Source organism: Chelonia mydas, chromosome 11 (genome assembly GCF_015237465.2).
Source record: "Chelonia mydas isolate rCheMyd1 chromosome 11, rCheMyd1.pri.v2, whole genome shotgun sequence".
In the NCBI taxonomy this organism is placed as follows: Eukaryota; Metazoa; Chordata; order Testudines; family Cheloniidae; genus Chelonia; species Chelonia mydas.
The window spans coordinates 72,930,813-72,949,714 of NC_051251.2; the positions used below are offsets into that span (position 1 = coordinate 72,930,813).

At 41.9% G+C, this 18,902-nt stretch overlaps 1 protein-coding gene across 12 annotated transcripts in view; it reads left to right on the forward strand.

Annotated features, from left to right (window-relative positions):
• The window catches only part of HDAC4 (histone deacetylase 4), a 459,989-nt gene that overhangs the window by 356,212 nt on the left and 84,875 nt on the right, over positions 1-18,902 (forward strand). For 10 of the 12 annotated variants that reach the window (XM_027823219.2, XM_043525826.1, XM_043525825.1 and 7 more), the window contains 4 exons: positions 1,607-1,723; positions 1,810-2,008; positions 8,851-9,089; positions 14,383-14,640. In XM_027823219.2, coding sequence (XP_027679020.1) covers positions 1,607-1,723; positions 1,810-2,008; positions 8,851-9,089; positions 14,383-14,640 — 813 coding nt within the window. The remainder of the gene's footprint in view (positions 1-1,606; positions 1,724-1,809; positions 2,009-8,850; positions 9,090-14,382; positions 14,641-18,902) is intronic. The other 2 variants (XM_043525823.1, XM_043525827.1) reach the window with 2 other exon arrangements.

Here is an 18,902-nt window from a genome sequence, read left to right on the forward strand (position 1 = left end):
TTACTACTAAGGGAATGAATAACTGACTAATGTCAAATTAAACCATTTATTTGGAAATGCAGAGTTTCTGGCTGTAAAGATGGCAAATGCAATCTTGTAAAGATATCATTGCTACACTTGTCTATGATCCTCTCTCACAGGAATAGCTTTAATGTTACCGTTTTCAGCAATTCCAGTTTCACTCGTCAGTACATCAGATTTTTCTTTTAGAGAATATTTCTATATAGAAGACTTGCTTTTCAATAGTAAATGTTAAGCATGTACTCTTCCCTTTGTGGATTGCAACAGCATTACTTTATCTTGCAAAGTTCAGTGCGAGTTTCTTCAATGGAGTTCAAAGATAACTAGCTTTCTCTTCATCATCCAAAATTGGCCTAATCCGGCACACTTTGAAGTCAATTGCAAGTTCCTATTGACTTCGGTGCTACAGAATAAGTCATAATACGAGGCAACAACCTCTAAAACTCCAGAAGATTAAAATCCCTTCATGGCCATGCTGACATGTATCAATCTATAGAATGATGAAATACTATTGTACCCATCATATACCTGTTTTTCTAAGCATCAGAGTTAAAAACTGTCACTGCATGAGAAATATTATAGAAAATGTCTTTTTTTATATATTTGTTTAAACTCCTAGGATTGAAAACAATATCCACTCCATAATTCATTGCCATCAAAATAACTATTTTCTAATCAGGGCTTCAGACACTTTTCAATAACTACAGTTAATATTTGCAATAAATATTTTAGTCTGTATTTGTAAGCAATCACTGCTGTGAAATTAAAAATGACTGTTACACTTCCGTGGTGCCTCATTAGCTGGCTATAACGTAATCCTCCCAGTTAATTGCACATTCCTTCCCTGAAAATCAAGAAATATCCACCTAAGACGAACATCCTGGCTCTTTAATGGAGCTTTACCTTGTGTTTAAACCAACTTGATGGTGAATGATGCATTTCATACTGTCCTTGGCCTGGTTGACGAGAACATCCATCCTGTGTAACGTAAAATTTGTTTTTTTAAAAACACCTTTTTTAGCCATGTAGTTCAAGGGACAAATGAGCCATGGAGGCCCCCTTGATAGACAAACCGATGTTTCCTGCACAAAGGGTTAAAGAAAACAGGATTCTGGCAGGGATGCACAGATGATCCCCACTCCTTCTCCAGGGTCATGTAGAGCAGTTTCTGGGGGTGGGAAAGGTGTTCCAGGGTGTGGGAGGAAACCATTGCTGCATGGATCTTCCAGTTCTCAGCTCATGTTGGGGCTATGAATGGGTCAGAGGCCACTGTAGCCATTCAGTTGGATTAGCCCTATCAGAGCATCTCTGCTACCTTTGTGGGAGGATTACACATCCATAAGTGAATCCACCCCATGCCTATCCCATCTACTTGGACTGGGTACTGGGCATAGATTAGCCCCTACATTCGGAATCTTTTGGTATCAGAAGTGAAGTTATCTGCCTTCTATTTTTCTTTCTCGTTCCCTTTTCTGATGTGCTTTATACTTAAGGTGATTCACGAATTAGGCAGACTATAAATGTGGCTCCTGTCTATCCTCTTTACATTATCTGATTGTTCCAGTTTTCTTAATTCAATTTCCAGACCAGCCTGGCTCACAGACTAGTGAATCGTGAAGGCTCAGTAACACAGCTTCCTCTGTACACATCTCCTTCCTTGCCCAACATAACGTTAGGCTTGCCTGCAACTGGACCTGCAAGTGTAAGTGATGTTTAATGTTGTCTTTGGGATTGTGGTTGCACTGACTCATTCATAAGCTGAATACTTTACCGGTTGTACATTTGCAGGGGGGATCAGGACAGCAGGATGCCGAGAGACTTGCTATTCCAACCCTACAACAGCGGCTTTCCTTATTTCCTGGCACTCACCTCACTCCTTACTTGAGCACTACGACGTTGGAAAGGGATGGGGGAACTTCACATAACTCTCTTCTGCAACACATGGTCTTACTGGAACAACCAACTGCACAAACTCCCTTAGTCACAGGTGAGCATACCAAAGCTCGTGTGCAAAGGCTAAGATATGCAGCTCCTAACTGGGGGAGTGGTACAATCCATTTCAATTTATTGCAGTCTTCTTCATGAAAGGAATAAGGGAATACCAGTTATCTCTGAAATCATATATGTTTATGACATGGATCATGTATTGTTGATGTCATGGGCACCTACAACATTGGAAAAGGTCTGTGATTGGCCAAATTACACGTCTTTAAGAGATAGGAGGAGGCTAACGTTATTTATCATTTTGGCAGGATTAAGATAAACTAGTTTATAAATATAAATCTGTTAGTATTTTAATAGTAGAACCCTACCCAGTTTGATCAAAGTAACAGTGAGAAGGTATTTTCTTAGCAAAAATTACAATTTTTTTTACAATTTACTGTGTTTAGTACTTACAATTACTGCATAACTGCTATCCTTTTTACAAAACCAAAAGCGTGTGTTTTCATTTTAAAATGTAATATTAAAAGTACAGTCTGTCTAATAATAATAAGTCTTTCAATTGTAACTAAATCTGTTAAATTTCAAAAGATAATAAATTAGTGGTGTTTCATATTCATTATTAAGATTTCAAAAACTGTCAATAATCCCTTTGAATCTGGGCCCTGTGTTGTACTCTCAAACTTATCCAGATTGAAGTGTCACTAGAGGAGGTTTTGGAATTAATTGAGAAACTTAACAGTAACAAGTCACTCGGACCAGATGGCATTCACCCAAGAGTTCTGAAAGAGCTCAAATGTGAAATTGCGGAACTATTAACTATGGTTTGTAACCTGTCCTTTAAATCACCTACTGTACCCAGTGACTGAAAGATAGCTAATGTAACACCAATATTTAAGAAGGGCTCTAGAGGTGATCCTAGCAATTACAGACGGGTAAGTCGAACGTCAGTACCTGGCAAATCAGTTGAAACAATAATAAAGAATAAAATTGCCAGACACATAGAAGAACATAAATTGTTACGCAAAAGTCAACATGGTTTCTGTAAAGGGAGATCATGTCTTACTGATTTATTAGAGTTCTTTGAGGGGGTCAACAAACATGTGGACAAGGGGGATCCAGTGGACATAGTGTACTTAGATTTCCAGAAAGCCTTTGACAAGGTCCCTCACCAAAAGCTCTTATGTAAATTAAGTTGTCATGGGATAAGAGGGAAGATCCTTTCATGGATTGAGAACTGATTAAAAGACAGGGAACAAAGGGTAGAAATAAATGGTAAATTTTCAGAATGGAGAGGGGTAAGTAGTAGTGTTCCCCAAGGGTCAGTCCTTGGACCAATCCTATTCAACTTATTCATAAATGATCTGGAGAAAGGGGTAAACAGTGAGGTGGCAAAGTTTGCAGATGATACTAAACTGCTCAAGATAGTTAAGACCAAAGCAGACTGTGAAGATCTTCAAAAAGATCTCACAAAACTAAGTGATTGGGCAACAAAATGGCAAATGAAATTTAATGTGGATAAATGTAAAGTAGTGCACATTGGAAAAAATAACCCCAACTATACTCACAATATGATGGGGGCTAATTTATCTACAACTAATCAGGAGAAAGATCTTGGAGTCATGGTGGACAGTTCTCTGAAGACGTCCACGCAGTGTGCAGCGGCAGTCAAAAAAGCAAACGGAATGTTAGGAATCATTAAAAAAGGGATAGAGAATAAGACGGAGAATATCTTATTGCCCTTATATAAATCCATGGTACACCCACATCCTGAATACTACGTATAGATGTGGTCCCCTCATCTGAAAAAGGATATACTGACATTGGAAAAGGTTCAGAAAAGGGCAACTAAAATGATTAGGGGTTTGGAACAGGTCCCATATGAGGAGAGATTAAAGACGCTAGGACTTTTCATCTTGGAAAAGAGGAGACTAAGGGGGGATATGATAGAGGTATAGAAAATCATGAGTGGTGTGGAGAAAGTGAATAAGGAAACATTATTTACTTGTTCCCATTATATAAGAACTAGGGGTCCCCAAATGAAATTAATGGGCAGCAGGTTTAAAACAAATAAAAGGAAGTTCTTCACTCAGTGCACAGTCAACCTGTGGAACTCCTTGCCTGAGGAGGTTGTGAAGGCTAGGACTATAACAGGGTTTCAAAGAGAACTGGATAAATTCATGGAGATTAAGTCCATTAATGGCTATTAGCCAGGATGGGTAAGGAATGGTGTCCCTAGCCTCTGTTTGTCAGAGGGTGGAGATGAGTGGCAGGAGAGAGATCACTTGATCATTACCTGTTAGGTTCACTCCCTCTGGGGCACCTGGCATTAGCCACTGTTGACAAACAGGATACTGGGCTGGATGGACCTTTGGTCTGACCCAGTATGGCCATTCTTATGTTCTTATGTGAGTGGTTGACTGGAGACACATATTTGCTCTAAGAAGAGTAAATAGAAAGCAGTGGCCACCTTTGAATCATGTTTCTGGTCTATGCTTTCCAATATCGGGCTAAGGTGGAAGATGCAAGAAAGCATGCAGTGGTACTTAAATTGCTGAGAAACTTTGGTTTTTATATCTTGGATGATGTTTAAATTTGAAAAGCAAAATCCTTAACGGTGCTGGTTATCAAAACCTCACATTGAAGTCTCAGGATTTTGCCCCTTATAGACAGTGTTCTACGTTCTAATCCCCACAACTCCCAATGTGTCAGGATAATAAACCTTTATGTGTGGGGAAGCTGAGGCAGAGATAGTGATTTTCCATAGTGCTTCAGAGGGAATCAATTTCATGAGATTTAGTAGTATGTACACGTTTTATGAAGCGTAATGTACTTTTCTATGCTTGTCAACATAGGAACACAGAATTCTAAATTAGTATGTACTGTTGTTATATTGGTACATCCTTGATATTCTACGCATCTAGAACAAACAAGTGATTTCCTATTTTAGCATTAATGCCATTTTCTCCTTATCCACATATCCTTTCCCTAGCCCCTTCTCTGCCTTGAGCAGCTCAGCAGAAGGTTTTGTTTCTAAGTACTTGGCAATTCTTTTTTCTCAGGCAGGTGTGTAGATTGTAACAATGGGCCTTCAATAGACCTTGCTACTCTGGAGGCAGGCAGAGCCCTTTCCACTGACCAGCTGTCCAATCTGTTCAGTTTCCAGAATTTTGCAGGAGATAGGACACCCTCTGCTACAGAGCAGGAGGACAGGGAACCCTCTAATTTTTCCCTCCAGAGTTCCTTAACTTTGCTGCAGTTTGGATTCAAGGCATTTTTAATCAAATTGGCTCCAATTTTTGCTGGATTTTAGTTTTGATCAATTTTTCTGAAGTGCTGCTGTGGCTCTTCCTTGCTGGTGTCCTGACCACCATTCAAAAATGACACATCTTCTCGGCGAGGAGAAGAAAAGTCTGTCCTGTGCTCTTCCAGAGCATAGCAAAAGAAATTGTTCCCCTTTGGAACTGGAGGAAAACCTCCAATATTGTGTACAGGGTTTTCTTTGAAGCTGCTAGATCTCCCCCCTTAACCCCAACCACATCCTTTCTCTCCCCTCCCGGCAACAAAGAGGTCACCAAAGGTCACAGCATTCCATTGTCCAGGAGCAGCACCACAATACCCAGCAAGCCAAAACTGAGTTTGCAAAAGCTTCCAAAGCCCCTTTCAGACTGGCTGCCAGGTCTGCTGTGTCTGCAGTCCCTTCCAGGTGGCAGAAGGAGCAGCATCCCTCTGAGTCATTAGGCGGGAATCACATTCTCCTCTCTGCACTGGCAAGTGGACCCAAGAAGCATCAGTTGGAGGCAAAAGGCAGCAGCCTGTTCTGAGTTGGTCACTGGGAGTGCAGGACAGATTTCGGGTGGGATTTACAGTGTAGCGTTTTCCTTATAAAGTTCTACATAGCCTGCGACTTACCCAACTTGAGCACCTCTGTCCCCGTGCCATACTGCTGCAGCTCTCATCGGCATGACTTCTTGATTTAAAACATTGGTTTTCAACCTTTTTCCATTTGCGGACCCCTAAAAATTTTCAAATGGAGGTTTGGGTCCTCCTGAAAATCTTTGAGGGGGGACCACACATTGAAACCACTGATTTAAAAGACAAAGGGAGTTAGCAGTAGAGTGTTCTCCAGTGAGGCCCTCTGCTGAGTCTGGGAGTGAAAGATCTGTGAGGGAGACGAACGGAAAAGAGGCTAGAGCAGTAAGCACAGGGGAAGTGTGAAGGATGGGCTGATGGTGTCCAGGCACTGTGATGGTGCACTGTGTTAAGGGCATTCTTTGTCCCCCTAGGAGCTGTCTACATTTTTCTACTGCCGATGCTCAGTGTTCAGTTTTCAGATGGTTATATTGGTGTTACATCAAAAGCAGCAGCATTTAAAATAAAACAAAAGAAAGGCAACTGTTCATTTATGCTTAGACTGTTTTTGATATAGTTTTTTAACAAGTGTCCTTAGATATTTTACAGTATATATGTGTGTATATTTTCCCCTTCTCATAAGAAAATAACTAAAAGAATTTTGCTAATATCTTCCAAAAACATCCCCTGTTGGGCAAAAACCAAGTGTGAACATTTCCACACGAAAAGGTGACTATTTCATGAAGGTGTGTATGAATACATGGGATTACAATGGAAATCCGTTTACATAGAATCATAGAATCATAGAATCATAGAATATCAGGGTTGGAAGGGACCCCAGAAGGTCATCTAGTCCAACCCCCTGCTCAAAGCAGGACCAAGTCCCAGTTAAATCATCCCAGCCAGGGCTTTGTCAAGCCTGACCTTAAAAACCTGTAAGGAAGGAGATTCTACCACCTCCCTAGGTAACGCATTCCAGTGTTTCACCACCCTCTTAGTGAAAAAGTTTTTCCTAATATCCAATCTAAACCTCCCCCATTGCAACTTGAGACCATTACTCCTCGTTCTGTCATCTGCTACCATTGAGAACAGTCTAGAGCCATCCTCTTTGGAACCCCCTTTCAGGTAGTTGAAAGCAGCTATCAAATCCCCCCTCATTCTTCTCTTCTGCAGACTAAACAATCCCAGCTCCCTCAGCCTCTCCTCATAAGTCATGTGCTCTAGACCCCTAATCATTTTTGTTGCCCTTCGCTGGACTCTTTCCAATTTATCCACATCCTTCTTGTAGTGTGGGGCCCAAAACTGGACACAGTACTCCAGATGAGGCCTCACCAATGTCGAATAGAGGGGAACGATCACGTCCCTCGATCTGCTCGCTATGCCCCTACTTATACATCCCAAAATGCCATTGGCCTTCTTGGCAACAAGGGCACACTGCTGACTCATATCCAGCTTCTCGTCCACTGTCACCCCTAGGTCCTTTTCCGCAGAACTGCTGCCTAGCCATTCGGTCCCTAGTCTGTAGCGGTGCATTGGGTTCTTCCGTCCTAAGTGCAGGACCCTGCACTTATCCTTATTGAACCTCATCAGATTTCTTTTGGCCCAATCCTCCAATTTGTCTAGGTCCTTCTGTATCCTATCCCTCCCCTCCAGCATATCTACCACTCCTCCCAGTTTAGTATCATCCGCAAATTTGCTGAGAGTGCAATCCACACCATCCTCCAGATCATTTATGAAGATATTGAACAAAACCGGCCCCAGGACCGACCCCTGGGGCACTCCACTTGACACCGGCTGCCAACTAGACATGGAGCCATTGATCACTACCCGTTGAGCCCGACAATCTAGCCAGCTTTCTACCCACCTTATAGTGCATTCATCCAGCCCATACTTCCTTAACTTGCTGACAAGAATGCTGTGGGAGACCGTGTCAAAAGCTTTGCTAAAGTCATGTTTAGCCATGACAGTCTGCCCCATAGTAATTCATTTTTTTTTCCTAACTGCAGTAACAGTACTAGGTTTGTGTAGTTCTGATATTCTTGAAGTGCTTCAGGGGAATGATTTAGCAACTGTAAGTCCATAAGTAATGCAGACTAGGATAAACTGTCCAAAATGCTAATGAATTCCAAGATTTTTATATAACCTTAAATAATATTTATCAGGAAATCCTGTCATTAATTTCATCAGCACTATTACTGCTAAATAGTAGTTTAAACTAAAAACTGTAAACATATTTTAAACATCTTCCCCACCTCCTAAAATATACAGTGGTCAATCTTTAAATTTTTGCCTTAGTTAACTATATAATGTTAACTCAGTATTCACTGCATTCCATGTTCCAAGTATGCATCATACTGAGGTGACCATAATTATTTATCGGAGGCAGAATTGACTAGATTGACAGTGCAACCACTGTATTTAATGCTCATGGAAAGTGCTGGGTTTACCATACTGGAAGTTGTCATCTCCAGTTTATTCTCTAGAGAGGTACAGCACAGCAGCGGCAATGCAACCTTCCCCAGTGTGCGTAACCCTGATCTGGGGTGAGAAGGTAGTTCCATCTCCATGTCCCTTCTATCCCTAGTGTTTCTACTGAGACTGCCCAACAGAGTGAGCAGATACCAGTTGTGATGTATTGTGATGACACTTTTTCATGTGGAACTAGGCTTAAAACCTTGTCATTTCACATAGTTCAGCTGTCACATTTTAACTCCTTGGTCTTAACTTAAACAGCGGTCTAGAGATGAAAGGCTTCATATCTCACTGTTAATTCCCAGAGCTGGTATAAATTCCCTGGAAGCACTAAAATATATACATATATCTCAGGAGTATTTCAGACATTCTTTTTTCTAATGGTAACTGATTACTTTCTGTTCTTGTTTACTTTTTAAGGGATGATACTTCAGCTGCAAATGACAAGGTGGTTGGTTTTAACAATATGTATATTATTGTCACCATCAGAGTTACTCAATAGCCATTTTCTCCCTTCCTTTCTTCCTTTCTTCTCTGCTGTTTTTTCCTCCATATTATCTTCAGACTGGTATCTTTCAGGCTTGGGGCCACTGCCCCTCCATGCACAGTCTCTGGTTGGTGCAGATCGGGTCTCCCCCTCAATACACAAACTCCGGCAACACCGCCCCTTGGGGCGCACGCAGTCTGCTCCCCTTCCCCAGAATGCCCAGGCCCTCCAGCAGTTAGTGATCCAGCAACAGCATCAACAGTTCCTGGAGAAACACAAACAGCAATTCCAGCAACAGCAACTTCACATTAACAAGGTAGGCACGCTGATTGTAAATGCTTTCTTGCTCATGCAATTTTAATGTAGCCTTTAGCTAACGTTCTTATATAATGGTTTCTCTCACTATAATATGTATGGCCTCTAACAATATAATCAATTGCTCTTCATCCTTAGATCTCTTTTTCATAATTTTGTGAAATATATTAGGCTACATATAGTGGTTTATTCATATTATCATCTAGGTAAGAAATGATACCTCTGATGCAGCTGCTGGGAAAGGAAGTACAATTTAAGCTACTGGTTTTCCAATCATATTTTCAAAACTCTTTATGCTGCCATTCATCCACATCAGCATCATATCCAGCTCTAGAGAGGAGAGCATACAAATGCTGTCAAGGAATATAGGGGAAAATGGATATATTGTTCTTATATTTTGCTTGAAGAAGGAGGAGAAAGAATGTAGTATAAAGCGGTGTACTATAATAAAAGTAAAGTAAAAGATTCCATTGATGATAAACTAAAAATTTATTGGGGAAAGGGTGTTTCTACTCGAGGCTGTTCAGATTTATTTAAAGTTTGCTCACCAGGATAATCTTCTGAGAGAGAGTAATGGGACTGAGCACCTGAGTGGGAGCCAGAAACTCCTGACTTCCATTCCCAGCTCCAGTGCCAACCCCCCCCCACCTATGGCCTTGGGCACATCATTTACCTTCTCTGCCTCCATTTCCCCATCTGAAAATGGGGACTTCTCCTAGCCCAAAGGGGTTTTGTGAGTATTAATTAGTTAATATTTATAAAGTGCTTTGAAGATGGAAAGTGCTATCTGTGTTTAAGTATTATCTCACTTTCCATGAAGCACCTGGAGAACAGCAGAAAAGTATACGTATGTTGCACTAAGCTGTTCATCAGTACACAAATATTGCATTCACTTTGCAGGTCAGATAGATTATGGTGTACAGATAGATTATCTGTAGCAAAGAAGAGGTTATTTCAACTTGTTGTGCAGGTATGTTTCTTCAAAGACAAAATGGTTCGCATAGAATCTGAATTTAAAACTTGTCCTTTAAACACATGTTGGAAGATCTCAGCTGGTGTAAGTGGAGCTATGGCAATTTACCCCATCTGCTAATCTGTCCCACTTCTTTGGAAGGTAAAGTCAGCAGCTAGTCGTTACAATAAAAAGAAAGCTGCTCTGAGTGTGGGATAGATCATAAATGTTTATAATTATTTTTAGTTCTGTTCTGACCATCATAGTTGTACTAGTATTAAAAAAAAAAAAAAATCTCAAGGAGCTCCAGTTGCGGTTTCTTAAAAAATCCCCCCACACTGACAGATTCTGAAAGAAAACTCAGACTGCCAGTTTGATTTTCAGAGTGCTGTGGTTAGATTTCAGGTGGACATTTCTCCAAATATTTTCACTGTTCCAGTTATATGAGAAAATATAACTACTAGAAGCTGGATTAGCCTCATTGAGTGGTGGCCCATATAAAATCTTTCCAGTAAAAGAGAGAGTCACAATTTAACCCCCAAATACTTTGTTTATAGAATAAAGCTAAGTTGGGATGATTACACAAGCTACTGACGTCAATCTTGTACTTCTGGATATTTGCCACTACGCTATGCATGTGCCAGCCCTGGACTTCATTCAGGCTAGCATACTGATGTGGTGTGGAGCTGCTGTTGCTATGGAGATTTCCCTTACCTCACTCTAAACATGCTTTGTGTAGTGAAGTTCAAAATCGGGATTGCTGGAAGCAGGCAGTAGGTTCAGTTTCTTTGTTAGTAAGTAAATTGCACTTCAGTGGCTTGTTTGTTGAGTTTTTAAAGACTTCCCTTGCCAACACTTGTAAGTGTCCAAAGACTTCACTGTGACGTACCTACTGAACTCATTGAGGCTTTCATTTAGACCTCCCAGGAGTTTGACGTGTGTGTGTGATATTGTGCAGACTGATGCCTCTTTCAGTAGCCTGAACTCAGACCTAGATAAAATTGTGATGTGTCATGTCCATGGAAAAAGGAAAAAAAACATAGCTGAACGAAGACAATTTCCATTTGTTTTACTTGTTAAAGTAATGAGTTAAAATGCTTTAACATACTGTGTGTGTGGCAGTTTTATCACATCGGATAACATCCAAATGCTGACATGGAAAAATGTATTCTCAGAACACTCAGATATGTTAGGGCCCTTCTATGTAGCATAGCAGCGTAACTAAAAATCACGTAATGGATTATTGTCTTTTAATTATAGGCAGGGCTCATGGCACTCTGTTTTCAGTTGCTTATGGTTTTGCCAAACGTTTACCATTTGCTTTTAAATTTTCCATGTCAGATGTCTGCCTCAGGCTGAATTTTGAGGAAACTTTTCTGCCAAAATAGTTCAAACTTTTCTGAGAACAAGGGTGGGGGGAAAAAACATGCATTGCCGATGTTAAAAAATTCTGGCAATGTTTTCTTTAAAATTTCTAGTCCCCCATCCTTTGGAGCAGGGACTTGACATTTGAATGCAAGGTGGCCTTTGTGTCACGGATGTGCCTTTTGCCATCCCCATGAAAATCCACCCAAATTGACCAAGTTGAACTTTCAAAAATTGCCATTTGTACAGGCTCAGTGGAGACTTCGTAGAGTTTAGTTGCTCAAATCTCCAAAGATTCAGTCCTCATGGAGTGAGTTCTCACAGCTCCTAGTGATGACCAGACTATGCATGTGCCATCCCAGCTGAAGACACGCCATCCCCCCACAGCTCCTAGCACTGACTGAACATGTGCCATCCTCACAGAGCAGCTGAGCATGCACCATCTCCTCACAGCTCCTGTGTATGGGAAGCAATGCTTGTGCCTGCCCCACAGAGTGACTGTGCATGCTCCATTCCAGGGATACGGAGCAAAGCCATGCTCTCCCTGTAATGACTGCTCAGAATCAGGGTGATGCTGAGCACTGGAACTGAGAGCAGTGAGCCTGTCTCTGCTGTGATACTTGGAAATTACGCACAAAAATGTAAATTAAAAGAACATTAAGGTTGCAAAGTCAAGCATTCAGAAGGTAGGAAATGCCAGAAATAAAGTTGACTGCAATTTTAATTCACCCACTTTATGCATATGATACTCCTGAGGGAATTCTGTGCAAATAAAAATAAAATTCTGCACACAGTATTTTAAAATTCTACATATTTTATTTGTCAAAATAAGACAATATAATCACACCATTTTCAATCATTTGCTGACAACTATTTTGAAATAAATTACCAAAATAATTGAAAAAGGTGTGATTATATTTTTATGGTGTTACTGTGCTATTTTGAACAAATAAAATATGCAGAATTTTAAAATGTTTAATTTTTTGGCGCAGAATTCCCTCGAGTACCAGGGTTCTGTTTGGCGCAATCTGGGTGCGGGCAGCTCAGTGGGGGGTCTGGGTATGGGGAGGAGAGAATCTGGATGCACGGGGGCTCGGTGGGGGGGTTTGGGTGCAGGGGGAATTGGACTCTGCAGGGGAGTTCAGGTGAAAGTGATTAGGGCTCAGTGTGGGAGGCTGGGGGAGCGGGGCTTGGTGGGTCAGGGTGCAACTGGTTGGGGCTCAGTGGGGTGGGGGTCAGTGTATGGGGGGCTCCCAATGCAGTGGGTGAGGCTCAGTGGGGTGGGGGTTCAGAGGGCTTGGTGGAGGGGGTTCTGGGTGCAGGGGGTTCCTGATACGGGGGGCAGAGTTAGTTGGGAGGTTCCAGGTGCGGGGAGGGGTCACTGTACGGGGAGCTGCTTCCCCTGTTCACCCAATCCCCGTGCATCCCGGACAACCCCTCCCTCCGTCCCCCCTGCCCGCTCCCAGCCTCCCCCCGGCTAAGCCTCACCTCCCACACTCGGAACACCCATCCCACCAAGCCTCACCTCCTGCACCCAGACCCCCCAGTTCCCATCTGCATAATAGGCTTAACTACGCCACTATGAGGTGTGGATTTTTTACATTTCTGAGAGACGTAGCTCTGTCAATGTAAGTTTCCAGTGTAGACCAGCACTAAGACTTGACTTAATAGGCTACAACCCTTGTCTAAAGCAGTTTCTCACCCTTGAAGTCTTTCTGCAGAGTTTGTTGGTTTTCAGTCAATCCAGGATCCGCTCCTCATGAATCACCCCCCCCCCCCCCCCCCCCGCCAATAGCATCCTCAGTGAAATGGTTTTCTCCTTGAACCCTGTTATAGTCCAGTAGCCCTTTGAAATGCATTCCTGTGGTTGTTCCCCGGTGTACTGCTGCCATATTGTGCTCACATTTCTCCCCCCCTCCCATCAGTTTGTTTTCCCTATTGATTTTGCATGCCAGTATAGCTCCCATTGTTTTTGGCTCACAATGCTTAATCTGCCTAACACAGAGAGATAACTACTTTGCCTCTGAACTGGAAGAAACTTGTTTCTCCCTTTATTTGGTTACAGACTTTAAAGCCTAATATTAGTTTGTATATTTAATTTCTCATGTAGTGTTAGTACATAAACTTCATAGTGATATTAGTGACCCGTGTGTCACCAACTTCCATTTGACACCTCACATGATATTCTTTATAGCTAGATTCTGTGACAGCAATGTGTTAGGTGTAATGAATTTGTCAGGCATGGTAGGAGTTGCTGACAGAACAGGAAACCGTTTGCCAGTTGGTATGGAGGGGCTCTTCGGGTCACAGTCACATGGACTCCCAAACATTTGGGAACAGAGGTTGCAAAGCGAGTGTGACAGCTGGAGGAAACAAGCTTACTAGCAGCACTTGACTAAGTGCAGGGCAGCACGAATCTTGGTGTTTATTTTTGTAGTTGTGGTACAAATCACCAAACACAACTTTTCTCTCCTATAGCAACTAAAATACTCGACTTCAGCTTCATTGGGAATCATGATGAAGGCATCTGATTTTGTAAGATGCAATTTATGAGTATTTCAGAAAGAGGCTTGGCAAACAGGGAAGCAGGAAACCCAGACAAGAACAAATCTGTCACTCGTTTGCTTCTGGGTTTTTACTGCCAAATGGTTGTTTCCTTGCGGACGTTGAATGAAGTGGAGCAGCCTGCAAAGCATACAGGCTTTAGGGGATTCCAATTTCTTGAGAGAAAAATCAAACAACAAAAAAAGAGAATCATTGTTACTTAGGACATTGTTTCCCTGATAAGAGATTAATAAGCTAACCCAGTCTTTTTCTTTACTATAATTATCCTTTTGTTTTGGAGCTAGTTTGTAAGAAATACTAAGTCACTTTTTATTTTGCTTTCATTAAGCTGATTCTTTAGTTGAGAACATAGTCAGCTTTAACTCTGATGTGTTACACTTTATTTATCAGTTAACCTCTGGGATGTTTTCAGATGATACCAAAACCGAACGAGCCAGCCCGCCAGCATGAAAGCCACCCTGAGGAGACGGAAGAGGAGTTACGAGAACACCAAGCGCTTTTGGAGGAGCCATACAGTGACCGAGTCTCAAGCCAAAAAGAGATGCAAGGGTTGGCCAATATGGTGCAGGTGAAGCAAGAGCCCATTGAGAGTGATGAAGAGGAAACAGAGCCACCACCGGAACTAGAGCCAGGGCAGAGGCAAGCTGAACAGGAGCTGCTCTTCCGTCAGGTAAGATACAACAGAGTGAGAATGTGTCTACAAAGTGGTCTCTTAGAATATGATGGAAGCAGACTGGCATTGTACTGTTGGTAAGCTTCTGCTGCCACCGTCTGCTCTGTACCTGTTTTGTGGCTATGTAAAGATGGGGTATTTGAGATAACTTTGCAGAGGTAGTAATATGGATTAATATCAGTAATAATGAAATAGCTAGAAGGGCAGTGTATGCTAGCATAGCTCAGCAGGGTGTTTCAATGAGAGAGATATAGACTATCTTCCTTTTGGTGGAGGCAGAAGTAGTGCTGAGCTGCTGCTTTTTTTTAATATTTGCCAGCATGCCAAAACATCCCCAGCAGTGTGAAGGGCACAGCTGCCTGGAAAAACCCCACAGCACAGCGAGCTGCATGCTGGATAGGTCCCCTTCGAAGTAGGACAGAGCAGTAGTGGGCAGAGGACTGAAGCCCTGGCGGTACCATACGATGGTCTGATCCATTTTGAGGACTGAGCCAACTGCTTGCTGGGTAGCAGTGTTATCATCATTTTGCTGTACACACTATAACTTGGTGCTGTATTCAGTGATATGCCTCAAATCATATACAGTAAAAGCTGTGTTATCCGTCACTTTATCAACCAGAAAGCTCTTTTAACTGGCATTTCTGATATCTCCCAATGCAAATTTTCAATCTAGTAACCGGGACTAGTTTACTGCCCAGCACGTTATGCAATTACACATTCTGCACTCTACTTTTATGCAAAAGAGGCAGAAGACAAGTCAGCAAGCTGATATCAGGGATTGATTCAAAAAAGCCGCTTCCAGGTGTGTCATAGGGTCATTACAGACAGATTCAGCCCAATCTCCTACACCATCTATATCTACAATGATAATTGATGTTGATAATGACGACTCTGAGCACTGCAAGATCCTGAAGTGCCTTCTGAATCATCAAAGGAAGATTCAGTTATGTTCAATATAGTTTTAGTATTAAGTGTATTTTTAGTGATCTGGGTATATGCCAGGCGCGGCCCATAGTGATATGTAGTGTCATAAGATACCCTACTGTATAGAAAACTTTACCTGTATATACCTAAGTGCTTCAAGAAACCAACCACTCTGCAGGGCAGTACAACTACTGGATTGGTGAGTACCTGTCTACTCTTTTATACATTATTCATTTTATTGTATTCTCATTCTTTGAAAATTGTTGTTCCATTGGTAAGGATAACTCTTAGTTAACTGGAATTTTTGACTGACTGGTACCCCTATTCTCCCAACATGCTGGATAACAAAACTTTTACTGTACAATTATAATTGATTTTAAAGGGACAAGTATGTGTGAATCATAGAGTATTTATAAAAAGAAAAGGAGTACCTGTGGCACCTTAGAGACTAACAAGAATGCATCCGATGAAGTGAGCTGTAGCTCACGAAAGCTTATGCTCAAATAAATTGGTTAGTCTCTAAGGTGCCACAAGTCCTCCTTTTCTTTTTGCGAATACAGACTAACACAGCTGCTACTCTGAAACCTGTCAGAGTATTTATAATTGGTATACATTTGAAGTACATGTCGATTAACTACATGAACTACATTAACTTTGCCGACTGGCTAAGCAGCAGTTCTGCAGAGTGGGACCTGGGGATTACAGTGGACGAGAAGCTGGTTATGAGTCAGCAGTGTGCCCTTGTTGCTAATGGCATATTGGGCTGCATTAGTAGGAGCATTGCCAGCAGATCGAGGGAAGTGATTGTTCCCCTCTATTTGGCACTGGTGAGGCCACATCTGGAGTATTGTGTCCAGTTTTGCAGCCCCCACTACAGAAGGGATGTGGACATGTTGGAGAGAGGGCAACAAAAGTGATCAGGGGGCTGGGGCACATGACTTAAGAGGAGAAGCTGAGAGAACTGGGCTTCTTTAGTCTGCAGAAGAGAAGAGTGAGGGGGGATTTGATAGCAGCCTTCAACTACCTGAAGAGGGGTTCCAATGAGGATGGAGCTCGGCTGTTCTCAGTGGTGGCACATGACAGAACAAGAAGCAATAGTCTCAACTTGCAGTGGGGGAGGTCTAGGTTGGATATTATGAAAAGCTTATTCACTAGGAAGGTGGTGAAGCACTGGTATGGGTTGCCTGGGGGCGGGGGAAGGGGATAGAATCTCCATCATTAGAGGCTTTTAAGGCCCAGCTTGACAAAGTCCTGGCTGGGATGATTTAGTTGGTGTTGGTCCTGCTTTGAGCAGGGGGTTGGACTAGATGACCTCCCGAGGTCCCTTCCAACCCTAATCTTCTATGATTCTATGAAAGCACTTCTAAAATTAACCCAATCATCTAATAAGTTTAATAAGCAAAGAATAATGAAGTACTTATCCTTAGAATTATAGAAATTAAATAATATATCAATAATCATCATCACATTGCCATGTTTAAATATGGTTAGAAGATAGACGGGCTAGAGGTATCATTACATGGCTGTATATTGAACCCCATTAGAAGAGGAGTAAGGACAGCAGCGCACCAATGTATGGTCCACAGAGATGATAGCACTTGAATTTTATGAATATAGTATTATGTGCTTCAGTACAAGCGGGGAGTGAGGGGAGGCACTGTCGCAAGACAATGCAATGAGGACCTGATCCAAAGTCCATTTAAGTCAATAAGAGTTTTTTCATTGACTTCCATGGGCTTTACCTAAAGCAAATGAGAGGTATGTTACAAATTGGTGAATCCCCATTGCCTGTGGAAAATAATGTTAGCTGTAATTGCAGCATGATGCAACCTTTGGAAACATTTCCATGTCCTTTGGGATCTAGCTGGAACACAACACTCTTCACCAAGAGATGTTTGCTGGCCAGCATACCAAGTCATCTGCAGACATTGCATACAGGAAGTGTGGCTGGATTGACGGGGGGAAGCGAAGCACCAGGGCAAAACTGTATATTCCTTGTAACGACTTATAGACAGTACACATCGTTCCAGGTTTATTAGCTTGATTGAAAGTATGCAAATTGGACCTGCATTTAGGCAGAAAGAAAACAGTGATTATTTCTAATGTCCATGCCCCTGCTTTTGTCAGATTCAGACACTGTAGGGCAGCCTTCTCCGCCGTACCATCAACACATGACTTGTCCACTAAAGAACAATGTGCCAACCCTAGGAAACAAATGTCATTTCTTTAGAAAATAAAGTGGAATTTCTGCGTGACTGGTTTGCGCCACTCTGACAGCACAAAACAATCTTAAAGCTAGGGCATCTGGCTGCTCGAGGATTCCTCCTAACTGAAGGAATCTTCAGGTGATATTTGTGCTAAAACTGCTCCTATGCTACCTCCCCTCCATGCAGCCCACACAGGCGGCATCACAGATGTATTCCTTTGGTTAACTGATCCCCAGCTACAGGAGCAGTCCTGAGCGTTAAGGAGAGCAGCCTCTAGACCACAGGATGCTCATTGCATGCAATACAATTAGGATATATAAATTAACATAGAGTATTTTGCACTGGGATCTGTATACCTTGTAGGCCAGGTCTGTGGATTAAGGAAACAAGTGCCTGATTGTATCTAATCTGTACCTAGAAAGTCAAGAAAACAGAAAAATACTTAATACTGTTAGAAAAAAAAATCCTGAGATGCCTTCATTATATAGATCAGCCTTGTAAACTGTGAATAATACAGGCAAATAAATTCTGACTTCTGCACAGGAATACCTAGAATTCCAAAGGTGACTGTTAAACAGTGTTCATTTACTTGTTTGGTATCATGTTAGGCCTTGAACGTAAACAGAGTAGGTGTTACATAAGCCCGTGCTCGAGACCTGGACATCTCTGCCAGTGGTCACTTGTCATAATTCTGCTTCTCTGTTCCCTTTGCTAATATAACTGGCCAGATTCTCAATTGGTGAGAATTGATATAGCTCCATTGAAGTCAGTGATTCTGGTCCGCTTTACGCCAGTTGAGGCTCTGGTCCTTTCTTTTCTGCTGTAGTATGATAACATTTGTTGTAAATCACTGATTTTTATCAGGAGGCTGTGTGTGTTTCTGGCATTGTACAGTTCTAGTTTGGTTTTTAAAGATAAAATATATGCTCTTTTGCCTCCTAACTCCAGAAATCTGTGTCTTATGGTCCAGCCCACAGAAAAAGCCATGATCTGTGAAAATAGTAGTAACTTCTCAGTGTGTCACCATACTTGGGCAGAAAAAAAACCATATTCATATATTAATAAACATTGCATAAAGTGGCTAGGAGTGGGAAAACTTGTGCAAGGTGCATGCAGGACTGTCCTCCT